The sequence below is a fragment of the Ascidiella aspersa genome, chromosome 9, assembly GCF_963924565.1.
Source record: "Ascidiella aspersa chromosome 9, kaAscAspe10.2, whole genome shotgun sequence".
NCBI lineage: Eukaryota > Metazoa > Chordata > Ascidiacea > Phlebobranchia > Ascidiidae > Ascidiella > Ascidiella aspersa.
The window spans coordinates 19,285,352-19,312,506 of record NC_139455.1 but is presented as its reverse complement, the minus strand read 5'-3'; the positions used below and the strand labels follow the sequence as shown (position 1 = coordinate 19,312,506).

The 27,155-nt window shown below is 36.0% G+C and overlaps 2 protein-coding genes across 3 annotated transcripts; one reads left to right on the top strand and one right to left on the bottom strand.

Moving 5' to 3' along the window:
* The first annotated feature begins 1,963 nt into the window (after positions 1-1,963).
* Positions 1,964-6,796, top strand: LOC146133455 (uncharacterized). Of its 2 annotated transcripts, none has more exons than XM_083396583.1 (5): positions 1,964-2,101; positions 2,824-3,176; positions 3,401-3,504; positions 3,588-3,648; positions 5,446-6,796. In XM_083396583.1, the coding sequence occupies exons 1-5, from the start codon at positions 2,017-2,019 to the stop codon at positions 5,566-5,568; spliced, it is 726 nt and encodes a 241-aa protein (XP_083252709.1). In that variant the 5' UTR covers positions 1,964-2,016; the 3' UTR covers positions 5,569-6,796. The 2 variants fall into 2 exon arrangements, with proteins under 2 accessions (XP_083252709.1, XP_083252708.1); XM_083396582.1 differs by having other exon boundaries at positions 3,585-3,648.
* Positions 6,718-26,241, bottom strand: LOC146133454 (uncharacterized). Its single transcript, XM_083396581.1, has 25 exons — positions 26,115-26,241; positions 23,647-23,916; positions 22,605-22,670; positions 21,898-22,227; positions 21,607-21,814; positions 21,390-21,535; positions 20,420-20,570; positions 20,264-20,356; positions 19,976-20,166; positions 19,594-19,781; positions 19,232-19,388; positions 18,983-19,159; positions 18,699-18,824; positions 18,400-18,449; positions 18,119-18,297; positions 17,857-17,953; positions 17,486-17,569; positions 16,979-17,104; positions 15,982-16,147; positions 15,310-15,551; positions 14,290-14,408; positions 13,712-13,838; positions 13,039-13,134; positions 9,269-9,515; positions 6,718-7,124 (listed from the first exon to the last, which is right to left on the bottom strand). The coding sequence occupies exons 1-25, from the start codon at positions 26,236-26,238 to the stop codon at positions 6,922-6,924; spliced, it is 3,963 nt and encodes a 1,320-aa protein (XP_083252707.1). The 5' UTR covers positions 26,239-26,241; the 3' UTR covers positions 6,718-6,921.
* Between the last annotated feature and the right edge of the window lie 914 nt (positions 26,242-27,155).

Below are 27,155 nucleotides of genomic sequence, written 5' to 3'. Positions count from 1 at the left end.
TGAAGCAATCACGATAAGTTTTAAAATCGCGACCGTACAACCAACAGTGGCAGCACAGCAAGCTGTAGAAACGTAATTCTTATTAGCACAACGCATCATTATGTGTCTCACAATGCACAATTCAGCTCAAAGCATGCAATCGCGTGAATGAACAACTAATCGTAGCTTTTGATGACAAGCGAAAACACGTTAAAAATAAAATGTTCTCCTTCAGGAGGTCTAGTTGATTTTTGTTAGTGCTTCGCGGTCCCAGAAAATTGTCTCGCGGACCCCAAATGGACCGCGGACACCAGTTTGAGAACCACTGGTTTAGGCAAATGTTCAGAGTTTGGCTGAAAACAAACGTTTGCAAAGAAGCACTTTTGGTCAATTATGAATGGTTTCCTTGATTAAATAAGAAATGTTTTTCATGTGTAATAACGTTTTTATTATTTGTAAAAAAGCGGTTTAGCCTATATATATTGGAAAATGAGTTACTGGTACTGGAAATTAGTTTATACATATGCCAATCAGTCATTTAGGTAAACAATATATAGGCCTATTGTAATATTTTCCAATAGCTTGATGGCCCGCTACAAACAGTCTCGTGGCCCACTACTGGGCAATGGCCCACAGTTTTGGAACCGCTGACTTTTAGCCGAACTTTTTTTTTTAATTCAAAAACTGTCAACAAAAATAATTTAGTAGGAGCTCACAAACCACGTGAAAAGTCAGCGCAAACCGCAATTAGAGCATTTATAAAACTGTCTCTTGAGAAAGTATGCAAAACGGGCTTGAGGGCTGAAATTAGCATTTAAAAAAGGTTTGAACAGTGTTTCTCAGCTCCGAGTCGGTGGACTTCTTTGAGTCTGTGAAAGGTTTGTTGCGTCCGCGAGCACATCAACTTTGCATTTTTGTTCAATTTCTATCTCTACAAACTACAAAGTACGAAACAGGGATTGATGTAGGCCTATTTGACGCTAAAATAATATCGCAAGTGTGTCCATAAATTAATCGCTTTAATACCTCATTGCCATAGTGTCGAATCAAGTCCGCGAACGGCCGAACGCTTATGATAACAGGAAACTAGCCAGTGGGTTAAAAAGGGTGAGACGTGAGGCCCACTGGGTTTGGAACATATCAAAAAGCAAAATACAATAACTACGTGATTAATAGACGAAAAATATAATTTTTAAAATGGCTTTATAAAAATGATTAAATGAACATATGTTTACCGGACGGTTCCGGCTTACTTTTACCAGTGATCTTTGTTGGTAGATGTATTTTCCTACCTGGAGTGGTTGTTTTCCGAACTTTGCCTCTTCGTAACCCTAGTTTAAACAGTGGTTGGATTAATTTGCCTTTATGTTAAAGCAGCGTGATGTTGGCAGTCGAATTAGTTAGACCCCTTTCACCTAAATTCCACTGATAATAAAACCGAGGAGACGCGGCAAAAACAACTTGACTCATCGCCGATAACGCGACTTGGTCGTTTGAATGCAATATTTGTCCGCTGTTATCCTGTCCGACCGGGCGACCGAACCCTTCCGTATAAACTACCATTATGCGAACGGGTGCAAATAAACTTTCTTAGAGCTGTTTCCTGTTTGTCGAGGGCAGGCTTTGTTTCAGTTTGTTTGCTTTCCTGTTCCGACATTTCTCCCACCAATACCAAAAGGGCGCTGCGGTGTTGACTGACGCTGTTTTGCAATTCAGTCTGTAGGCCGGTATGCTGGCGAGTGTAGGCATGCGTTATTTTATTCGTAGTTTGAACGCGTGGCCATAGACATTTGAATTGTTTCGCATTCTTGCTTGAGATTAGTAATTAAAATAAATTATGTTTTAGAAAATCACAAAACTAAAGTGGAGCATAATATCGCGTTTCTTTTTTGACAGTAATAATGTTTGAAATTTGCTCTAAATTTCCAATTGCTTTTCTGTTGTTGAAATGAGACAAATGTTTTTTTTCAGTAGCTTATGTAACTGTTATGAAAAGTTGTTAATTACATTTGGGGTACTTATTTGGTACTGAAGAGTATGGGCTGTAGTGTTTCCAAGGAAGTGGTGCAGATAAAACCTCGTAGAAAATCGAATGCTACTCTACCAACAGTCAAAACAAAAGGTATGCCAACAAAGTAACTACCCCCAATAAAATATAGATAATTGGGCAGTGATCTAGCTAGAATAACATTTTCGTTCAGGGGTATATTTGGCCAATATAATGTGAGTTAGGGTCAAGTTAGGGTTTAGGTGATTCAAGTAATATTATTATACTTATTCTCCAATATATATTTCTTCCTCACAATTTCATTTTTATAAACTTGTTTTGTTGACTGTAAAATAAAATAGTAGGTTTTTAGAAGAGGGACAATAATTGATTATTGTAAAGATAAAAAATTAATTACAGATGTAGAAAATATATAATCCTTTAAACATCAATGTTCAAAACAGGTTTATTATTGCTTTTTAAAAGTTTTTTTTTAATTTGCAGACAAAAGGCATTGCAATGGATGTTGATGCTATTTCTCTGTATATAATAAAATCTACATAAAATGTATCATTTGTTTTTTACTACAATAAAAGTTTTCCAATTTAAAATAAAGGACAGGTTAATACATTAATTTAAAAGGAAGCAGTATCAGTTACTCTGTAGCATGCATATTTATTTATCTATCCATATTCTAAGAAAAATATTGTAAAGGCACATTGCTTTATGGTATGGCAATCCGGTTATTTTTACAGTTAAACAATGTATGTAAAATAATAGAATCAACCGATCGCAACAATAAGCTTTATTATCCTGTTTGTTGTATTAAATTTAGTATTGTTTAAACAATTTTTTAGGCATTGATGCAGAAATGACACAAGAAAAGAAGTGTTCTGATGCACAACCAAGTGAACCGGTGCGTCCTAATATTCAAACCACCTACAAAAGTTTTCCAGTTCGCCTGCCACTCGAAAAGAAGCCAGTAAACTTAAACTCTAATGGCGTGGCACGCAATGAACAACCACCTGTTGCTATGGCAACGATAATACTGCGACCATCCAACAATAGCGCTAATCAACAAACATCAACAACCTTGCCAAACCAAACTGTGGAGACCAAAAGCAGTTCGCCGCCCACCACTGTCAGAATATCTCGGCCCGATGGAACCGAACATACGATACAAAGAAGAATGAGCGACAACAATTCACTTGTAAGACATAAAGTTTGTTGTATTTTACCATAAATTTTCCACTAAGAAAACACCAGTGGTAGTCCTATGTATTTTGTCTTGGTTTCTGTTGAATTTTTTTTGCCAATATTTTAAAACTACATGTAATTCTGTTTTGAGTGTTTCAACTGATTTTAGTAAGTAGTTGTGGGATTTTAATTTGGTATTTGAAAAAGCTGGTTAGAAATAATATTTTTCTTTTTTAGAAGCCTAAATGCATTGCAAAACCAATACAAAAAGACTTTTCACCAAACTCCAATGAAGTCGATCAGCAAAAATCAAAGCATTCACCATTCGGTCCTCGAAATAGGTGATTGCTTTATCTATTTTTTTTTGTCGTTTTTTATAATAGTTTGGAAATTTTCAGTTGCCAATGTTTTTATTTTGCAGCAGATTGGTATTAACTCAGAGCCAGGTAGATTTCTTCAGAATGCTGGATGAAAAAATAGCGCAGGTAAGAACTGTTCTACAGTACCCATCAATTGCACAGTTCAGTAATCTTTCTGTTCTTCTTAGCAATTTGTAAGCACATCATACAAGTATGATTTTCCTGTAAAAGTTGTGTGTTCAACCACTCTGGTGTGTTTGCATTTTGGGCAACCGCTTCATGTGTGTGACCTCAGGGTTGCTACTGTAGTCAGGCCACTTAAAGTCACATTGTGACTCCTTGACGGCGCTGCCTATTGTTGCTTGAGCAAACACTACCGTTACACAATTGGTCAAATGAAATATTTTCTCTTGAATTGAAAACATTTTAAAGGGTTATGTCAGATTTTTTTTATTTTCACCTAATCCTCTAAATATCTGAATATATTGATTGGAAAGTAGCACAATCTCACAGGCATAGTAGTTGGTTAGGGAAAATGGTTACAACATAAAAAAGAAACATTTGTGTACCCTGTGCCATGTCAATATTTGCACTATTCCTCCTTTCAGTGTGCTACTTGTAAAGGGGCCGTATATTGTCCATTGTTTAGGTTCATATCAACCCATGTAGCCACTTTTCATTGTACGAAGACTCGGCAATGTAAAAGTCATTTTTCAATCTGTGTGCTTTGGGTAGCATGACAAGAGTGCCAGACATTGTGTTTGCAATTTGTGATTTACGATGTTTGGTGTATCCAAGTTTTTCGCTGTTCCAATAGTTACCGAGTTAGCTATCTTGGGGGCAACGTACATGTTGTCTGGCTAAAAATATCCTGGGGTGGACAGAATTGACATATTTGCTACTTTTACTGCTGGTATGTGTCATCACAACATCTCATTTGACATGGTGTAGTTTGACAAACAAGGTTTAAAGTAACTTGTTATGTTGCTTTTCTAGAGTTCATGAGGGTTTATTTAAGTTTGTTACACCTGTTCCTTTATAACATATTTTTTTATTAGGTAATTTTAAATATCCAAGAAGTCTATTTTTAACTTATAGGCACATCATAAAACCATAAAAATGTATATTTACTAATGGTCAATCCCAAAAAATCCCATGTTTGCTAGATGCTGCTGACCTCTTGCATTTAGGTTAACAGATGCTAATGGGTTGTTCAACACGCGCTGTCTAGTTATCCACTGAGAGCATTTGTGAAGGGTCTTTTGAGCACTCTTGCCATTGTTGTCTTATCTATCATCAACAACTTCAAAGATTGAAAAGTCCAAATATTTGATCTGCATTCATGTAGATCTGCTTTGGCCCTTATCTGATCTTGGAGTTTTTGCAATGTCAAAAATATTTGCCTTTCATGAAAACAGATTTATTGTTGATGACCTACTTAGTTTTGACTTAGTATTGCATGAGTTCAAACTGTTGTCATTTTTTAATAATTTTCATTTTTGTAATTCAGTGATAACAACATGGACAAAAAACTTTACCTTTACAATAAACAGCTTCACCCTACAATGGATTGTTTTTTATTGACCCAGTGTTGTAGTATTTTGAACTGTGACTAATTGTTTACCAAATACTTTGTTTTAATTTTAACATTTTCCATAATTGTGATGAAAACAGGGTAAAAACAAATATTTACCTTTATAAAAAAACAGCTCTATCTCTAAATGACTTGTTTTGCTAATGACCCAGTTTTGTATGATTTTGTGATTATTAAAATGTTTCCGGTACTTTGTTTAATAATTTTTAATTCCACAATTGCCACAACTCTGTAAAAACAACATGGAAAAATATATCTACTCATACAAAAAAATAATCCTGATTTCTAAAATAACTTGTTTATTTCATAACCCTGTATTTGTCTCACAGGGTAAAGACTATTGTTCCGAGGACGAACAATCCCTCGTTTCCATGCAATCTTGGAACAATCCGCGAAAAGACAGTTCAAGCTCGGCTGGCCTGTCACTGAAAACTCTTCAGGAAGTTAGATGACATTAATGTTGGACAATGTGCAACTGTGGGGGTTAAACTTGCGAAATTCTTTCCTTGTTGGATTGGCTACATTGTGGTTGTGCCAAATGAACAACAAAAGTGTGACCTCCTGGGAAATAGCGTCTGTGATTGAAGGGGAACCAACCATATTTTGACAATTCTTTCAAAAACACTTTCTGGGGCATTAATCCACTTAAAAGAAAGTATAAAATTTGGCACCAATAATAGTTTGAAATTTCGAATGTCTTATATGATTTTGAGTTCCTTTATACAAGTTATGCAATAAGTTTGATTTAAACAAAATAACAATATAAAAAATGTTATGCTATTAGTTAAGTGGTTTTAAAGATACTTTTTTTTCGTAGCTGCGATGCCAATATTTTTACGTTCTGCTACACATTATGTTCTATATGTCTGAACGAGTTGTTATACCATTTGTGTTTTACTTCTTACACTGTCTAGTTATAGATACACATCACTGTAATTTGCGGTACACATTAGTGTTTTATCTGTGTTGTTTTAATTTTTCATCCTGCTTCTTTTCTTTTGCTTCTATTTGCGCCTGCAATACCACAGTGTTTCATTTTGTTTAATAAGCACCTCTTTATCCTACATGATTTTTTTTTCTTTTTTGCCAAACCAAGAATTGCTGGAAATATTGACACAATAAGACTTGCGAACACAAAATATTTTTTAAAGACGTATAAGTAAAGTTGCCCAGAACAGTAACACATTAAAAAAAATTTAAAACATTTTTGTATCCTAAATATATTATTGAAATTGTGCAATTAAATACACTGGAATTTCTAAGTATGCTACGATTCAATTGTCGCAATTGGTTAAATGAATTTGTGCAACTTTATACCTTAAAAAATGTTTGTTTTTAATTAAAATCTCCACTTCTGCTGCAAACCTTGCAACATAGATAATTTTAACAAGCTAATTTTTCGCTTTTTACAACTCGTTTTGGCGCTTTTGCCAAATATTGCCGCGAAGCACGTTCTTTCTTACAAATTAGCACGTCCTTGTTCAGTGGTCTTTTCGAACAAGCTAATTTTCTGTATTTCTCTTTTCTGTCGCGTTTCACGTTCGAATAAATTTCTTTGCATACAGTATCTAACCGAAAGTAAAACACTTCAGTTTCGCAGTTTTCTTTTATTTACATCAACGAGCATTAAAAATAGCAAAAATAAATCGCGTAACTAAACGTGCATCATGATGCTTTGAAGGGTCAGGGCGATGTATTCCCAATATAATATTTATCGTTTAAGCTTCCAAAATAAAGTGACTGTAAGTGAAAATCCGCCGCGTGATATATTCCACTTGCGTTGTAAAAAGACCGGCAAAAAATAATCAAAAATCACCGTGTTCACTTCCGTGCACGAAACCGTTATGATGGGCGCTATCCGGCTTGCATACGCTTTCGTGCATTAGCTGAGTAATGGTTTTGAACCTCTGGCTGGAGCCCATTCCGTCGTCTGAGTTGTAGCCAGCCGTTTTGTCGTCAGCTACGGGAAACGGCGAGTCATTACTTTCAGGAACGCCAAACATACCGCCTGCACAGAAATCGCTTGTTGGCTGTGATTCTTATGGTAGGAGGCCATAAAGGCCTGGTTGAAAAAACGCTCTGCTTTGTTTTTTAAACATGGACCCTGTGACGTGATTTTCGTGTTCCTTGAGCTAAAAGTTACTTTTTAACTCTTTTTACGTCCTAAAAAAACGAATAACAGAGAGTAATGTCAAAGGACTTTGATCACAAATGCTATTGGTGGCTCGGTATTATCGATATAGTTTTAAAACTACTCAAACGAAAAAACGTTCAACGTTACATGCGAAATTGCAGGCCTTAAAATACGTGACAGGTTAAACTACAGCTGCACAGATTAGATGTTGTTATAAAGGTAAAATCATTTTGGTAACCCGTTTTTGTTAAACTTCGCTTTTTTGAGATGAAAGGCAGTTTTTGTCTATTAGGGTACTGAACGCCTCACAAACAAGTAACTTGTCTTTACCAACCCGATTAAACTGGGGTGGCAACTTAGCAGGAAGTTGTTTACACTGACTGGAACCATTTTTTAGTTGTTTTTTTTTATTCAAGCGTCCAGTCGAGAGCGTTTTAGTCAAGCGTTCAGAAATTAGTGAAAGTTTTAGCCAAATAAATAAGCGTCCAGAAATTACTGAAGCTTCAAATCCCCTTTTTTGTGTGCAATATCAAACACTACGTCGGGTGTATACTGCTTTCCAACAACTGGTTTGGAAAAATGGATATGCCACTATCAAGATTTGTTAACTGCCGCCTAAAAAAATGTAACTCGTTCAGAACAAAATACTTCAATTACATTATATAGTTAAGCGAATGGCTTGACTTGAACCAGAGTACTTCTAATCTCCGATTTTTTTTAGTCAAATTGGATGATTTTACTTAATGTTGTCTCGTTAAACAGCATGTTTACTATAAGGTCAGCTTTATGAGTTTAAAATGCTACATGAGTATTTGGTTACAGATTTATCAGTCTTCAGTTTAACATCCATTTTCAAAGCAAATTACCCGGCTTGAATCAACCTGGACTTGAATTGCAAATGATATTTCTGGCAGTAATTACCAAACTTCCTATTTAGACTCCCAGTACAGTAGTTCTGTAGATATTATAGCCTTCAAACAGTTTCATTTGGTAATTTTTTACAATGATATTAGATGCCCAGTTTTGGCCATTCACAACAAAAAGTAATATTCACAGTTTTTTTAATTTAATGTTTATTTGATAAAAAAAGGCCATTTAGTGTTATTTGACCATCATTTTATTGCAGTAAAAACTTCCTAGTCCTTAGTGTTTAAATGAATTAGGTCAATGACTTGACTTAAAGCGTACCCTAGACTTCGAAAGTCTTGAGTCAAATAACTTGTGTTCACATGATGTGTTTTCATTATTTATTTTTCAATAAGATTGCGTTATTTTTTTTCAATTTTTGCACTAAAAACAACTGGCTAGCTATTAAATGCGTTTGTGTTTTTTTAAGTTAAGTTATTGCTAATAATCGGACGAGTTTATCAATTTTATACGTTTATCGTTAATTATTATGTTAATGACTTGAATTGTTATTTAGAGCAGTGCTTCTTAAACTTGATTGGTTTTGTTCACCCCTAGCATCTTTCTCCAGTTTTCATTCACCCTTGTCTCATGATCAGTGCTTCTTAAACTTGTTTGGTTTTGTTCACCTCTAGCATCTATCTCCAGTTTTCATTCACCCTTGTCTCATTTTCAGTGCTTCTTAAACTTGTTTGGTTTTGTTCACCCCTAGCATCTATCTCCAGTTTTCATTCACCCTTGTCTCATGATCAGTGCTTCTTAAACTTGTTTGGTTTTGTTCACCCCTAGCATCTATCTCCAGTTTTCATTCACCCTTGACTCATGATATGATAAAACTATCTCGTCTACATATACTGAAACAGGTTGAACACCCGGAATATCCGCCCTGCTCGCAAGCTATCATCCATTTCTTACGGTTCACCCTTATTCACCCATTTTGGTTGGTTCACCCCTGCAAAAATTTTATTCACCCTGGGGTGAACCATTCATCTGATTAAGAAACACTGATTTAGAGCAAAATACTTGACTTTGACTAAAGTATCAAATGCTTTGTCTAAGATGTAATGACAAAAGGACTTAAACTTAATACACTGAGTGTTCACAAACATTACCCGAAAAATCGACGTCGCCGTCTCCTTTTGAGAAAGAGGTAAGCAAAACGTTCAGTTCCTCTTCCTCTGGTGATCCGGCGAAGGAGGAAAGGTCGTTACCACCCAGGGACATCCGGCCTCCCAAGTAGGTCGAGTTGGTATGTGTGGACCCGCTTCGGCCGACCCCCATGGCGTCCAGGTCGTAAGATGGAGCCACGTGGCGTAGGTCGACTGACGGGTTACGAAAGTTGCTCTGCGACATCCAGTTCTGCAAACGATATTATTTTAGACCAGTGATTCTTTTTTTTTTTTTTTTAAATACGCAACGGTCTCCTAGCAATTTTATAAATTGCTCACGGTCGCCTTAAAAATGTACACAGAATAATAACACGTTGTTTTAATGGTATCTGGGGCAGGTGCACTTGCAGTCTTCGATAGACTTGTTGATACCGTATTTACTATTGTAATGCGAACGAAAAAAAAATCTTCTTCAGGTGCGTCGTGTTGATTTTATTATGTGCTTCGCGGTCTCATAAAATTGTCTCGCGGACGCCAGTTTGAGAACCACTTTTTTAGACGGTTGGAAACGCTTGCTTTAAAAGCGTCGCGTTTGCATGAAATATGAACGCTTTGGTGAACTGTTTTGTCGCACTCAGGCATGGCCGATATAGTTGGTGTTTTATTCCGATACCGATTATTTTAGCCGCTTATAGCCGCCGATCTGATTGAAATAACATTATGATTACAGAAAGAAGGCAACTGTATTAAATAAAGCAGTGCAAAAATAGGAATGTTTTTAGGGTTGTTGAGCCCGAATTTGCTTTAGCAAAAAACTCTAATCGTAATAGCATCGTTCCTCTTCAGTAACAAACAAGAACATATACTGTCACTTGGAATCGGCTCCGATACGATATTATCGGACATCGCTAGTGACAATACGATCGTAAACCTGGTTGTAGGGCCTAACAACTAGTAGGCTAACCCAAGAAAGAAACACAGACGTTCCTATGATCCTATCACTTTTATCCATGAGAGTTTCTTCGTAATTTGTTTAAATGACGTTATACCAGTGTAAACTAAAGTTAGCCACTTACCAGTGTAAACTAACCAGTGTAAACTAAAGTTAGCCACTTTATTTATTCAACTTCATGAAAAACATTGTCCAAGCGTACAAAATATGAAAAATTAAATGAAAACCTTTACATTCTTGAATGAATAGAGAAAACACAATATCTATCCTACACATTTTCTGTACGTTGTTTGATTTGCGAACCGGAAAGCTTGCGTGCTACTAAAATAAACACATGCCATGCCACATTTTCGCAAATAAACGAAAGGTGAAACACGACCCTAATGGGTCGTTGATCGAAATACGAAAGTGTGCATTAGGGCCGCGATATTGACGCATGGTATTGCGGGTTCGCTTAAGAGAATGTGACCTTAAAACCAATACCAAACGCTTCGTTGATTTCGTGGCGGTTTAGATCAAGATGTAGGCGTGCAACTTGATTTTTTTAACTGATTTTGATCAACCAGTTTAAACCACCCCAAACCAGTTTAGGCCAGAATTATAGGCAATTTTGAGCAAAAAAAATTAGCAGAATTTATCGATCATTTTACATGGGAATTTAACTGATTTTGATTGAGCAACCAGTTTAAACCACACCAAACCAGTTTAGGCCAGAATTTTAGTCAATTTTGAGAAAATATTTTAGTAGAATTTGAAATTTTGGCAAGGCCTTGCCTTTTTTACGATTTTTGATTAATTTGAAAAATATCCATTTTACATGGGAATTTAAATGATTTTGATTGAGCAACCAGTTTTAACCACCCCAAACCAGTTTGGGCCAGTAATATAGGCAATTTATCGTACACTCTTGGTGCATTGATCTAAAAAAACATCGGGGGTGCAAAACGTTTTTTGCGTTTTATTCCGTCAATATAGTTTTGCTAAATTCGCATTGACAATATGAAAATTAAATAAGGGGGAGATTTTTTAGTGACCTGCTGAATAAAATCGTCTGATGAATTTTTTGCCGACAAAAAATGTGTAAAAATTGTGTCGCGAAACACTGTAAAGCGAGTGAAAAAGGTGATTAAATTGTGTAACGAAGAGGTTCTTAAATTGTACAACGTGACACATAGTTTTAAAAACAACTTTTGAGCCGGTCGGAGTTCAAGGTTCTTGGGAGTCACGCAACTTCGCGTGCGGACGCCGGCGAATATTACCTTTTTATTGCGTGCCTCGCTTGGGCAGCGAACTCCTATAGCGAAGCCGCTTTGAATCTCGCAGGTTTACGTTTATTGTTCGTCCCCAGTTTTATTACGGCGGGGATAAAACCGCTGCCGTGTTCGACTTCGGTCGCGGCTGAACAAATACACACGGTGACCGCCTGATGCCCTTGGAAAAGAAAACTGTTGACCCTGTGGTGCGCCGGTATCGAAAGGCGTTTCAAATCGCGCTTCCTGCGACAGAAATGTGGCGGTTTTATTGTTTCGTGAAACAGTGGTGTGCGTTAGGCCGTTGGCGGTTGGTCAACAGCACGCCGTGTTTAGTTTGGTGGTCTGAAATTTATCCAGCTGCCATTGCAAATACGCCTTTGCGTTCGCAAGTTAAATAACAGCAGTGGAGTGCCTACAAATGGTTTGAAAATTATTTTAAATTCAGGCCTGCGTAACCTTTTACTCATTGGAGACCCATTCTTTGCATAATCTCTTTTACCCATTGCAGACCCCATCTTCGCAAATAACCCTCCTAACGGGACCTTAAAAGTTGTCTTTCGTTGTTTTTTGTTCAGTAATATCCTGTCGAACTCAAAAAATGTTCAAACAGTTTAGAATTAAGTTTTGTTTGATTTCAAAAACATTTGCTGTGATTTCGATTTATGTCACAAAAAAGCTTAAAACAGGCAAAGTTAGTTACATTCAATTTTTTTAGGTACCGAAGTTGCGCATTAGTGTTTAGCAGTCTTGCCTGGGAATATTCTGAATAGTTTCGCTTGTGTGGCTTTTTGACAAAATATTTTTGGGTAGGGAAAATCCTAGAGTTAAATCCCACCGTAAGAAACAGCAACATTTAATTTTGATGTGCAGTTTAAGGACTAGCAAATATTACTTAATTCAAATACTATAGATTTGAAAGACATTATGGGCGAAAGACTGGCCGTTTCTAAAGCGTTTGGACGAATCACTTGACTTACACTGAGAGCATGTAGCCAAAATATTTTGACTTGGTAAAAAAGGCTCATTAGTTTGTCCAGGTTTAAATGCTTGCTATGTGTGGTTTTGAGTGGGTTCTTTGAATAATATGCTACAATCTGTTTGTCGATTTTAATAATTATTTAGCCTTACGTTTTTTTTGGTCAAATAGTTTCATTTGAGTTCACTTAACTCGCAAGTTTAATTTGCCAAATGCAAAAATGACGTTATTAAATTCAAGAAATTCCGCGAAGAAAAGTTGTATATACAATATTCATGTGAATGAAGGTTATCAAAAAGTCACGAGCACACAAATTGCTTTGGAAAAACTCTCGGACGTGCACCTGCCAGACAATGCAGGTTGGGCGCGGGGATTGTATTTCAATTCAGTTGTAGCCTACTCTCAGCGGCGGCTGTAGCTGCTCATTTTAGGATAAGTCGATCAAATGTGCAAAACTTGAGTCGTGCTTACGGTTTTAGTTATAATACAAGGCATAATTTTTAGGTACATTTACCACTTGGTGAAATTTTTACAAAATTGCATTCAAACATGTATATACAATACATTGTTATACCACTTCGCCTTAAGTCACCTGAGGTGCTGCTGCGTTCTTTTTCCTGTAAAACCTGACGACGACCGAGCGAACCTCATTGTTGAGTAGACAGTGAAACAAAAGTATGAAGATTCCCTGTGGACCGAAACGTACACGTTAGACTTGGGAGATAGTTGTGTTTTATTAGACACAGGGGCAAAGCTGTAAACAGTAAGTACTATTTCCCTTTTAAATTTTTATTTTACAGTTTATCGAGAACATTCTACACGCTTTCATATGGCCCATTTCACTTATGGCCAATATTCAATAAAACTTCTTTGACTGACACATTATTCAGAATTCAACATCATTTAACCCGACTACAAAAATTTAAAACGTTCAAGTTTTTTGTTTTTTTGTTTTCTTCTAAACTTTATTTACTGCGATAGACGAGGCTTAGATGCCATCACTCAATATCCTGGGGTCATAGACTTAATTACATAAATTCAAATATAGTCGAGTTGTGCAACATACATTTCTTTACCATATTATAAAAGCAATATCTAGCGTAGATTCAAGACAACGTAAACACTGTCTAAGTCAGGGAAAAAAATCAAACAACGCAAGAACAAGCAAAAGAACTGTATGATTCGATCAAACGGCTTATAAAACAAGTCGCCAAATTATACGACTGGTTAACATTACCAGTTGCAAACGGATACCCTTTACTTGCCTGTGTGGTGTTCATTACTATGAATATATATAGAAAGACAACATGCGAAAAGGTTTGAGGAACGAGACCGAATATCCAGGACACGCCGAGGATTGGCATCAAAATAATCGCACCCTTTAACGATTTTCTGTAACACAACAAAAAACCGTTGTTAAAGTTGCTATTGCTTAAGTTAGGGATATCATGCGTCTTCTTTTGAGAGAAGTTGTGCTTTTTTAGAGAAAAATAAATGATCATGCGAATGGTCAATTGTCCTCTTTTTTGCCAATTCAGTTACTTGCTTATGTTTTTCACGAAATTATATATATATTTATGTGGCATGATACCGAAGGTATGTCAAATGAATTTTCGGCGACAAAATGAGTTCTAATCAATTTCCTTATCAAAATTTTCTATTAAACAAATTTAAGAATGACCAAAAAAAATCTTTATTTACTAGTCTTTAAATAAAATGTTATTTATAGAATAGGACATAGGTAAACTTAGACCTAAACTGGTCATACAGGAAATTTTAGGACAGAAGAAAAATCAGTTAGAGAATGTTTTTTGTAAATTACCAAACCACGTGCGCTACCAACCTCACGTGATCCAGGTTCTTCTCTTTGGTTGCGCCAGTCGAGGGAACGTGAAAGCGGTTGATCGCTCTCGAGCTGCGCAATATGACGCACGACACTCGCATTAGCAGGAATGTGTTAATCTGAAATCGCGCAAAATGTTAAAAAGAACCACTCTCACGACCCCTTATAGCAGTGGTTCTTAACCGGGGTGCCAAGGCACTCTAGAGTGATATTTTTAGCGCTCCACGGTGCCGAGATATATTTTAATTTAGGATCCAATTTTTGCCCTATTAGTAAGCTCCTTGATACAATTTTTAGTGTACGGTAAAAGTGCCAAAATGAACAAGGTTTTATCAACCTTGTTGCACAGTTAAATAATGTGCTGTTTTAATCTCGTTTATTGTAACGATAAAGTTAACCACTCAGCAAAATACGAACAGGGGTGCCGCGAACTATTTATAATTTCTCTAGGGTGCCGCAATCCAAAAAAGGTTTCGAAACACTGCCTTATAGGCTTAAGGTACGTCCATTGTGGAGCGATTATCAACATTTTTTTACTTTTTTTCAATTGAACCTGTTATATTAACACAGGGTATTGAAACTAATTCTGACAGCTTAATGTTTTTTATTATGCCTATTTGTGCCGAATATTCAGTTTTATCTGAAATGACAAAAAATATGCAAGATTTAAAAAGAAAATCAAACGTTAATTCTTATTATTATTTGAAACCAATGTAATATATATCAAAAATGGATTGTTCTCAACATATTTTAGTATATTCGCCCCTCTGAAGAACTTGATTGATCTCAATTAGGCCATGTTAAAAAAGAAACGGATTATAATAAGAAAACAAATCAATTGCCTTTATTGGGATCAAATAACTCATAGTCAAATTCTTAGCGCTAAACTGAAATAAGACTAAATAACATGGTCAATGCTGTTTTTGTCCGTTTTACTTTAAACTATACATTTGACCAAACTTATGTCGTGATTAAAAATCGGATGAGAAACAGTAAACAAAGAAGTACAAGAGCACTCACCCCCAACACTACAATGGCAGGCAGGACCAATGACCAGACCAGGTAGTTCTCGGTGGTTAGCCAACACCACTCGATCACCTGGACAGCGGGCTGGGCGTCCAGGTACTGGTCAGTGGCACCGGCGCCATTAAAATTCCCCGACCTGCAACTCTGGTCGCCCACCCCTTCCACGTAACAGGTCGGGAACGGGTCTTGGCTCACGCCGTATCCCACCGTCGTGAGCGCTATCACGAGCGGGATTCCTGTGAATGGATTATTACAATAATAATGTTTTGGTTTTCACTCAGTGATTTTTTAATCCATTTTAAATCTAGTTTCATTATTCTAATTTCTTTCATCGCCTTTCCGAAAGGGCGATGTCTGGACTTAAAAAACAATTGTTACGAGCGCGTTTTAATGAATCTAATTTAAGCGAAGATTAAAAAGGCAGGAATTATAGTTGGAATAAGCAAGAATTATTTTAACCAAGGTTTAAAAGCGTTAAAATATTTAGTTGGGATTACGCGAAAACCGTTTAACAACAGAAATGGGTCACAAAATTGCGGTTTCTGTCTTATAGACCAATGTAGGACTAGTGACAAATCAGGTTTGCGAGTAAATCCAAGCTTTTTTGACGATTTTTTTTCAACCGTTTACCACAAAAACAGTAGCCGGGATAAAAGGCGCGCTCACCCCAGCCGATGGCGTATCTGCAGCGTTTGAACTTGCTCATGGCGTTAAAGACGTCGATCACGTTCAGGTGCAAGGTAATTCCCTCGCAAAGCATCCACATGAAGGTGGCCAGCAGCGAGAAGTGGGTGAGAAAGGCGACGATGATGCAGGGCACCGGGCTCACGTCCTGTGCAAGTAGCAAAGTTCAAATCCGGGTGGAATTGGTTGTTGTATTGCTTTTATATCATGCTGAAAGTGGCATGCGACAGCAGGGTTGCCGAGTCAGGCGAAAAAAGAATAACAGGCCTACAGCCTGTATTCCGCCGATGCTTTTAAGCCAAATAAGGTGGATATTGAGCGTTCCACTCATAAGGGTTTTGTACAACTCATTTACCGACAATACATCGTTGTAACATATTACACCTTTACAATTAAAGTTTGAGAACTATCAGTTTCGAAATTCGGTACTCGGGACTCAGATAGCCTTATATATTCACCCTCCGCAGTCCTGTACAACAGTGGTTACTAACCCCCGGGCCCATACTGGCCCGTTAATATATTGGAGGTGATCTTTACAAAAAACATTTTAGTATTCTTATTTTATTTTTGATATTTATTAATCTTAATTTCTCTTTATCGACAATCTTTCGGGTAATATTTAATTCACTAAATCGCGCAACATTAACCTATTTTATTATGTCAAACATCAGAGAAAATCGCAATACACTCAAAGAAACATGCAAGCTAATCAAATAAAAGGTCAAAGTTTAAACAAACAACACCCCTTGCCCTACTTAGTGGGTCGAATTAAAATTTGTAAAAACTGTCCGGTGCGCAGCCTTAGAAAGTTAAGGACAATTTTTTTAGCTGGCACTATAGCTGAAAAAAGGCTAATGTGAATTTCTGTCGATATCTGTACCTTTAACAACTTTTCCCTAATAATCAAAAAAATAACAACATTAAAAACATTTGGCAAGCACTGTTGTTGACGATTTTAATGTAATGTAAATCACTGGACCTTTGTTTGTTCCGCGTTGGAAGAAAATAGTTGTATGACGTGAAAGATAATGAGGGCAATCACAAGATGAAAATGGGCCACCATCCTTTCCGACTTTAAGCTGTGACGAAAAGCCACAAACACAACCTAAAAAACAACAAAGTTTATTTTGTAAAGATAATTAATTTAATACAGTTTAAACTGGTCGGCAATTAGTCCTCGCCAGACTTGGTTTAATATGAAATAAGCTATTGTTGCCAGGCGTAATATATAACAGAGTGTTGCTCTTCCAGCAGAATATATAATAGATCGACGTTTCGACGTGCTATACAGAACGTCTTCATCAGGATACTGACGTTACATGTAAAACAGAGAAACATCTGTTTTACATGTAACGTCAGTATCTTGGTTTAATATATTTGTACATTAAAAAAATTATTATTGTTTATCATACCGCAATCCCTTTTTTAACGAATTCATTTGTAATACAATGGCTTAATTGACACTTTTTTTTAGCTAAGAACTCACCAGGGTTATAATGAGACAAAATACTGACAATGATTCTCCAACATATGAGATGAGGGACAATATCGCCAAATCAGATGGCAGAATCTAATACAAAATTATTGTAAATTATAAATCAATTGTTTTATTAATACTTCATACAACATTTATTTTTATCTAAGCATGCACTATTCTATGCATGTAAGCCCTATCTTTTAAAGGAAAAAACATTCATGGTCAAACCGTCTTTGAAAATGCAGCATGTAATTCAACGAATATATTTATCCTTAAAAAATAGTCGGCTCATACATTTTTAACAATTAAGTAACCTCAAAAGTTTTACTCTAGCTTAGAATCATTGCATCATTGCATATTGTACTGTTGTGCAAATATACCTTAGGAGGGACAACTTGAAGTAGAATTGCAAAGTTTGTTGTGTGATTGCAGGCACAAGTTACATGGTCGCTCTCCACCGATACAACATGGCACCCACTGTATATTTAATAAAAAAATTAGATTCAATTTTGTAATAGTTTAATAAGCAATCAAAACTGCATCCTGTGATTTGTCTACAATACCTAATGTTTTAGCTAAATATGGTTACAAATCAAAGAGGAATCTAATTAACCATGTTTTAAAGATAGTTGTATTTCGTACCTGGAAGCCCATCTGTTATTTTCCATCAAGTGGCTGCAGCTAAAATAATACTTCTCTCCATTGACATGTGGGTCTGGAATATCACGGCTGGAAAAGGGAACTTTAAACTGAACTGCGGCAGGCATTTTCTTGCCATTTCGCACTACAGTCGCCGAAACTATGGGGGAATTGTTGACAAACTGAAAAATAATTAGTTTAGTTTATTAGGTAATCAGCAAATTTTATGAACTGTAACTTGGTCAAGAGAAAAAACTAAAAAAAGTTAGAACATATATACATACCATTTGATTTGTCTCATTGAAGCCAGTTTGGTTTTGTAGATGTTTGTCATCTGTAAAAAATTATGTCATAAATACAAAATTTTTCACTCATTTGTTGGTTAGATTTACATACTAGTAAAATTGACTACATAACTATTATTATTTCACACAATAGTAACAAAGAAACATCATGAATAGGCTATAGGTATAAAAAATAAAACAATAAGAAAAACACCACAACGTTTTTTGTCGGGTAAAATAACTGGTTGAGCATTTTTTTTAAAGTATAACCGACTGTGAATATATAAAACCTTACTTACCTCTTTCAACTTTGGAAATCAAATCAACAAAAGTAGGAAATGTTGATGTTATAAATACAGTTGATTGGTTACTCGTATCTGGAGTGGAAGAATTTACCACAAAAAAATCATTGAAAGCCACAGAATCTAAATAGAAACAATGTGGCGAAAATACTATATTTCTGAATCAAATTTATTTGTTAAACACTGCAGAACACATGTAAATAGCCTACAAACCTTACAGTATATATCATTTTGTGGGTACAAGAATCGATTGCAATGAATAGTTATAAAAGTAGACTTACCATTACCATGATGCAAATATTGAATAACACTAACAACATTTGCTGTTGTGACTCTAATTGTGGAGTTTTTGTCCAACAACTTTGATCCTCCGCCGGACACAACTTGTTGAAGTACATTTTCAGTAATAAACAATAAAGAATGTGGATTTGTTGGTGGTGACGAAGTAATGTCCTGACCTTAACATGTATGTGACAAAAAGTTTATTGGTGCTTTTAATGAAAATTGGCCAATTTATCATATTAACTTACTTGAATTGTTTGTTGCATTATAAGATAAACGAGGTTCTGATTTCATTCGAATCCAGTCTTTAGTTCTGTTAGAATCTGCCAAGTTATTGACAACAGATACAAAATTTGAAATCAAATCCTTGGTACCATTTGAGCTTAAACCACTGTAGTTTACTGGCTGGTGATAAAATAAATATATACAATATGTTATACTCTAATTACCACACTAAGCAAGTGTAAAAAATAAACTTTGCAACAACACAGTGTCATAAAAAGTAACCCTCTCCAAAAGAATGACAACAACTAAACTAAAAGCCAAAAAAAAAACAGTTTGTTAGATTAAATAAAAAATACATTAAACAATACTGGAATTATCTATCAACCTGCAATGCAGCAACTGAACCAATCAAAAGATTGATATCAATGTGATTGTGAGCTGATGGATACTTGAGTGAATCAGCAATCTCACTCAATTTCTCTGATGCATCATCGCCATCAGTGTATTCAACGTCCTGGCCATCTTTAATTCCAAGCATACTTTGCAAAGATACTGATTGTTCAGGTTCAGGAACTGTGAAGAATGTTTCATTAAAATTCTAGCTTTGTTTTAGTTTGTTAGTATTTTAAAAACACCTTAACAAAAAGAGTTTATCTTTATATTAATACAAAATGTTGTTTTTTCTTTAACCTTGCTAAGCCATGTAAGACATTAGTGCATGGGTTTGCAGTCCGAGGTAACAAAACTTATATATTCCATTAAATTACCTAGTTTGATTTGGCATAAAGCATTTTGAGTATGAGGGCTATCCTGAAAACAAATTATCCTCATTGTTGATTTGACAAAATCTATGTTTAAAGAACAAATTGTCCACTCATCATGAACAGGCTTGTTTTGTTCTCTTGCTGCATTTCGAGATGTTCTGTAGTCTTTAATAAAGCGAGCACAAAAAGTCCCACTGTAAAGAAATTTTTTTTGAGGTATGATTCACAAGCCACGGGGTGTTTAACTATCTATTTGAATTTCATATTTTAATAAACAGCAAACCTACCAACCTTGTGTCCTTGCAATAATCCGCCCGTTTTGTAAAGATAGTGTTAAGTTGAATCCACACTTGGACCACATTTCCATTTCCATTGAAATTGTTGCTGCAAAACAACAGGTTGTAATGTTAAATTTCTATTAATTTTATTGCAATAAAAAACTCTTACTTTAACCATATTGCAATGTTTAGGAAGTCTTTGCCAGAGTAAATTCGGAAAAGTTGTGTTGACGGCGTGTAACTTAAACATATAGTGGTTGATTCATTTTTCGAGGAAGTGTGAAGCTTGACAAGACTGGTGTTATCGAAAATTCCAAAGCCTTTATACAAAATTTAAAACAGCATTTATAATTAAACCCTAAAAAGACACTTTATAAATCATACCCCTATATTGTGTTGAGTTTTTGCCACTATAAATATTTTAAAGATTACATTTTTATTAACTTTTTTCTGTGGTTCATTAAACATGCCTATCATGTGTATTGTTGTAATGATATGAACAAATCTCTTAAATTGTTTTAATAATCTACATATGGTAGATGAAATAATAATAATTGTTGGCCCACCCTAACTCAAAGGCTAACTTGCACCCTAACCCATGTCTGCATTCTGCTAATTTTTTTCTAAATAAGTACTTGTGCACACATGAATTAGTAAATTGCACCTTTGAATTATATAAAGCTCAATTGTGACAGGATTTCTAACATAAGTTGTGCAAAAAACCTGCACACCTGAGATCTTGACGTGAAGTGCCTTGAAATGCAGACTGGCCCTAACTCAAATATTGTTAGCAATATAAACCCCCGGACAAAAATGTGGAAGGATTCTAGACAAGCGCCCAACTTATCAAGATATTGGCACTTATCAAGATATTGTGCTTGCAGTGCCACATTTTTAGATATACAATGTGCCTCTGAGAGGTTTTATGCTATCAGGGCAAAAGTATTTATATGTGCCACTTTCTAAGGTGTGCAATCAAATTGTTAAATAAAAATCTTGGGCCAAAAGTGCCAAAATATATTGGACACCTAATAAATTGTTACTGCATTTAGTAAATATTCCGATAAACATCATTTTTGTTACATTAACGACTGATACACTGTGGTAGAATTGTAATATTACTTTGCTGTAGTACTTACCTAAAAGGGGAACCGCTAGTCCAGGTTTTAGTTCCAAAGCTTCAGTCAATTCACTGATATAATTGTGTTTAGTTTGAGGGGAATACCCCGAGCTGCTATTTCGACTCGTTTTACTCAAGCGTGCAATTGCAAAGCTGGTATTCGCACTACAAATAAAATAAACCGCATTAGCATAACCAGTAATTCAGGGAAAAATTTGTATAAATAAAGAACTTACCTATCCACGAAAAAGGCTGCCGTACTTTCGCACGGCGAAAATTTGCCATTTAGCGAAAAGTTTTGAGATATCACAAGTTTGTCACCAAACCAAACGCATTCAAATAGATATCCCCCTGCTTCCAAAAATACTGATGAAGGTCTGTTGAACTTGAACACATTTCTAATAATCCGCTCGGTTCCAGAACCGATTCGTGCAAATTTTCGAACTGTGAAAACGAATTTTTTTTATTTAAAAAACATGTTTATGCAATAATCCTAAAAAGTAAGTTTCGCAAGAACGTTGTTTTACCATAAACAGTGCATCGCGAGAAGGTCTTTTTTGGAACTTTATCCCACGACTTTGTTTTGGAATTAAACTTGACCATTACGTTTGGAAACTGGAAATACATATACAAATCAGAATCGTTTTCGTTTTTCACGGTCGCAAATGTTAAAATGTCGTGCTTTCTTGCCCACAAATTCCAGTCAGTTGTTAAAGACTGCTCAGGATTGTTTCCAAAGGTGGAAAGCGATTGGTCCGTGAAGTTGTAAACCATGTATTCTTTGTGAGTGTTTTTCGGATGGTTTTGAGTCACGTAATATATAGAATGGCCGTATTGAAACATGACGTCTGGACGTTCTAAAATAAAATAATAGATAAATAGCATCCATACCAATTAAGTTTTGCTGTAAGTTTAAGCTTTCAATAAAATGCCTATCGACGATAAAAACATAAGAAAAAAACGTTTGCAACTTACCGGTTCTATAGTTTTAGTGGTGGTTTAACGTTTGTCAAACTTGGCCCAAGCATTTCGCGCACCCGCAAATGCTCACAGAAACAAAAAAATATGAATAGTTTAAAAAGCCTTATTGTTTTGTTTATAGCTCAAATCATTTTTTTAAAGGTTTTGGTATCATGTCACCAGTTTATCATTATTAGCTGCAGTAAATACTTGACATCACCAAAAAAGAATTTGTATAAGTCTACGAATCACATGATAATAACATAGCACATACCCAAGGGACTTGAACATGACGGTGGCATGATCACTTCATTGTAGTCGACCTTTGGATATCCCATACCTTTACCATATAATGAAAGAAATAATTTAAAATCACACCAAGACTTAATATTTCATGACCGTCTTAGGGAAATTCAGTCGAAAACAAAAGTCGTGGAATATGGCGTGTTATATCTTGGCAGGCAGTTTGCGCTTAAAGCAACTTTGTCTAATCAGTACATTTCTAAAAGACAGTAATTCAATAACCGTTAGTTTAATCCAAAAAAGGAAATCAGAAAGGCTTTATACTGGTGTATTCTAGCATTGTTGTAATCACTCGAGCAATGACTTGACTGAAATGTACTTAAGGGTAAGGCATTGTTTTTAATGAGTTTGTCTTTACTCAAATTGTTTCGGTAAAATGACTTTCCGAGTTTGTTGAAAATAACCCGAGTTTGTTGAAAATAAGATGTTTTCACTGGGACTTGACTCAGTATTTTTTGAAAATACTTACAAATAATATGACTAGGAGACAAGTCATTTTAAAAAGCTTTGTTTACAACACTGTTTATACAGTTAATAAAAATTGGGAGGACTTATTTCCACTGCATACAACACTACGAAGTGACAACTTGGAATGTCCTTTAATATCGGATCGTAATTAATACACAATAAGGAGGTTTGGTATTCATTCGGCACTCGGGGTGGTATCGGTATAGAGATCTGGCACAAAATAACTGGCGCATTAAATTCATGGTTTGGTCATGGTTTCATATTTAAAGGAAAGTTTTGTAAAAAAAAAACATCAACTACATCTTCTAGCGCTTAAGTATTTTTTTGCCAGACACCCAATAAAAAAACACGTTAGCAAGTTTCACCTTTCGAAAATTGCCTATTTGACCATAAAAATGACGTCATTTCGTAACTGATCGAAAAACCGCACTATTGGCTGAAAATATCGGGTTTCGGTATCGCAACCAAAAGCCAAGTATCGGGCATTCCTAGTGACGACTCGAATTGAGCTTCCCCAAATTTGACAAAAAAAGAAGTAGCCTTACAGGGCAGTATTTTGCAGTAGCCGTAGTTCTGCGGCGAAACGTAACACCACGGCCCCTTGGTTTCGGCTGGCTCAGGGTTGCGACAGTTGTTGTGGTCGCCGACGCCGTATCGCCGTTTCGCCGCGTGCGAAATTGTCACCATCGACGTCTGCAGCCAGTTGATGCACGCGCGTCCGTTCTCCGTCTCGTTGACCTTGCCTGCGTAGCGATGACCTTGACCGGTGTAGCACGTCACGTCGTCGATGCGCGGCCGCATCGGCCTTTCAAGACCTGCACAATCCAGGTGCAAAAATTACACTCACACGAATGGACGATGTGCTACATCAACAGAAAGAGATACCTGTGCCTAAAAGGAGGTTTTTCGTCTTAATCAGGTCGATCTAGAGACAAGATCACTATGGGATCTGTTAGATTGCTGGAAACGCGAAGATAGCCTAGATTGTTGAGTCACAATCAGATAAGGTCTTGTGGTGGAACAAGACACGCGCCTATCGATATATTCCAATTATATTATTACCTTAACTTAAAACTTGTGATCTTAGAAACGATTCTTGTTCAAGCGATACTGGAGAGTTTAACAATCCGAGTAATAGGATTTTAACAGGCCTAGCGATTCTGGTTGTATAGGGTAAGCACCTGACTCAACAGCGTATTTGATTGTAAATACACAGAAGCTTGGCTGGGAGTTTTGTTTCGGGATATCAGTCCGAAAGAAGCCATTTTAAGCGTGCAAATGCAGCACCAAGCCACATGACTGCATTACGAGACACTTAATAAACGACATTTACAAGCATGAGATTAAGTTAGCATTTTATAATACTAGGCGTGATAAACGCTATGGAACAGAAAAGTGTACAATGTTTGGCTTAAATACTTTTTGAGTTAAACTAAATTTTAACCTATACATGTTTGATTAAATACCATTTTTCTGAAGTGGTGAATTCTCTCTAATCTTGTACACATTTCTATATGTGTAGTTTGGAGTTAATCGGCTTTTACATCCGTTTTGTTTATTGAGAACACTAAAAAATCTAAAATTTTACAGATGCGGACCCTGCTAAGTCTAAAACGACAATGTTTCATAAAAAGTTTCTTAATATTGCTTCACTGAATTCCTTGTTATTTGAGCCGACTCGTTACTGTTACTAAACTAACTATAGGAATGTTCGGTAATAGCGGATCGAAGCGAAAAAATGTTAGTATTGGTATTTGTCTTATACGTGGTATAAGTGAAGATCTGAGAACCAAAAATAAGAAATTTCAGCAAGTTTTGCGATCAAACGCAATGTGTCCCACCTTGAAGGTAAACTTATCAATAAATAGTAAGTGCAGTTGCCGTTAACTAAGCCTTCTTACGCTAGAGCAGTGGTTCCCAACTATTTGTTGTCACGGACCCCACGACAATTTCTTTCCCGAGATGACGTCACAAAGTTACGTCATAACGTGGCGCCACAAGTTACGTCATAACGTGGCGCCACAAGTTACGTCAGAAATTTACACGTAAACGTGACGTTATAAAAAGTAACCTTAAGAACACCACACAGTTCGATTATGTTTTAAAGTTTTAGGTTGGAGATGGCACTTTCAAGACAAAGCCTACAATAAAATGATGTTATCGATTCGCACAAAGCAAAAACATGCCCTAATATCGTTCAAATTGCCAAAACTTTCATTTTCGAGCCACGTTGCAACAACCTATACCCAAATATTTAATACATATAGATGCTTCGACTCTACAGCCTGCATTCCGCCAATTTAAGTAACCAAAATATGGTGGATATAAGCATCAATTTATTCATTGGAGTGTCATATAACTCTCCCACCACAATACGTGGTTGGAAAATATTTTGCCATATGGTATTACTTCTTTACGATATACAGTGTGCGACCTTATGGGTTCCGAATTTGGTATTGCGCATTCGCACATCGGACTCGAGTAAAGTCTTACTCGGCCAGAGTCCGACTGGAGCAAAATAAATTACCCACTTCGTTGAGTCTCGAGTCCCGAACCCGAGTCCGTCAATTTAGTATCGAAAGGATCGCGAAACCTTTGGCCCCAAATATTAAGTAGCGGTATCGGAATAAAAAGTACAGTCGTCACGACATAACTCTCGCATTTAGATTAATCTAAGTTGAGAAAGAAATTCGAAAGAATATTAATAAGACATTTATTATTATTTAAGGTTTCAAAATGATCAAACCATAATAAGTTATTTGCAAATTTGTAAACAGGTTTTATACGCTTAGAATATCTCGATCGGTTTTATTTCCATTTTATAGAATATACCTTTATTGAAACAATTGATTAATAAAAAGGCAAATGTTGAAAGAAAATCAAATTATAGGCTACTCCGGTAGTAATCCATATGAACTATTAATTTGAAGTTGACGTAATATCAACAAATTGAATCGATGTAGAGATAAAAGTGACATAGGGACTGCTATTTATGATTTGAAATTATACTTACTAACGTAACAGCAACCAAAGCCTTTTCCGCACTTTCCTGATGTGCCAATATATCCTTGTGACGATAAAGGAATTTGATTAAAAATTGTACATATAATCGATATACATTGTATTCCTCTTAGCATTGCTTGTCCCATCTTTTCCACGATTTCCGTATTTGCTTAACAAACCTAACAAACTAGCTGCGAAAAAGGAACCACTTCAGTAATTACGCATATAAAAAAACACGTTTGAATTATTTTGGCTGGAACACAAATTCCGAGAAAAAGATGGGATGGTTGTCTGCCATATTCAATGCAAAACTGTATTTCACAGAACTTGTCTGACTGGCTTCGAGCATTTCTAAAATTCCACTGGCAACATTAAACTAGTGGGAATGTTACTGGTGGTCTTTTTTCTCGACAAAGTGCGAAAATCGCTCACTGACGAAAAAAATGTTTGTGTACAAAGCGTGTTTGTCACTTCACTGTGAGTTATTTGTCTGCCTTCATTCGAAAACACCACAGCTTAAACCCGTCTAAACCAGTAAGACCAAACTTGGATTCGCTTATACCTGTTTGACTTGGTGTTGAATTTCAAGATTTTATCGAATAAAGAATGTCCGTTCAAATCATTTTACAGTTGGCAAATAAACAAAAAACAAACAAACAAATATAATGCTGTAACTTTTTTGGGTAGTTTTTCTGGCCATATCAAATAAATTTAAAGTTTAAAAAATTAACTTTAAAAATATTTTTGTAGAATATCGAGTTATGTCCTTAAAAAGTTGGATTCTTGAATATCACCGCATGGCTCGCGACAGATCTTTATCTGCTATCAGTCAGGATTAGTGACGTTTTTTAGGACTCCAGCCATAAGACCGAGATAAGAACAACATCAACGTCAGAATAAAACACAATTCGGAAGAAGGCCAAAATAGGACTAATACCAAATGGTGTTAGTACCGTCTAAATCAGAATAAGTCCTTTATCCGTCGGAATAAGACCCAAAAGGTCAGAATCAGGCCTAAACAACACTTTAACTAACCCCAAACCCCACCCTT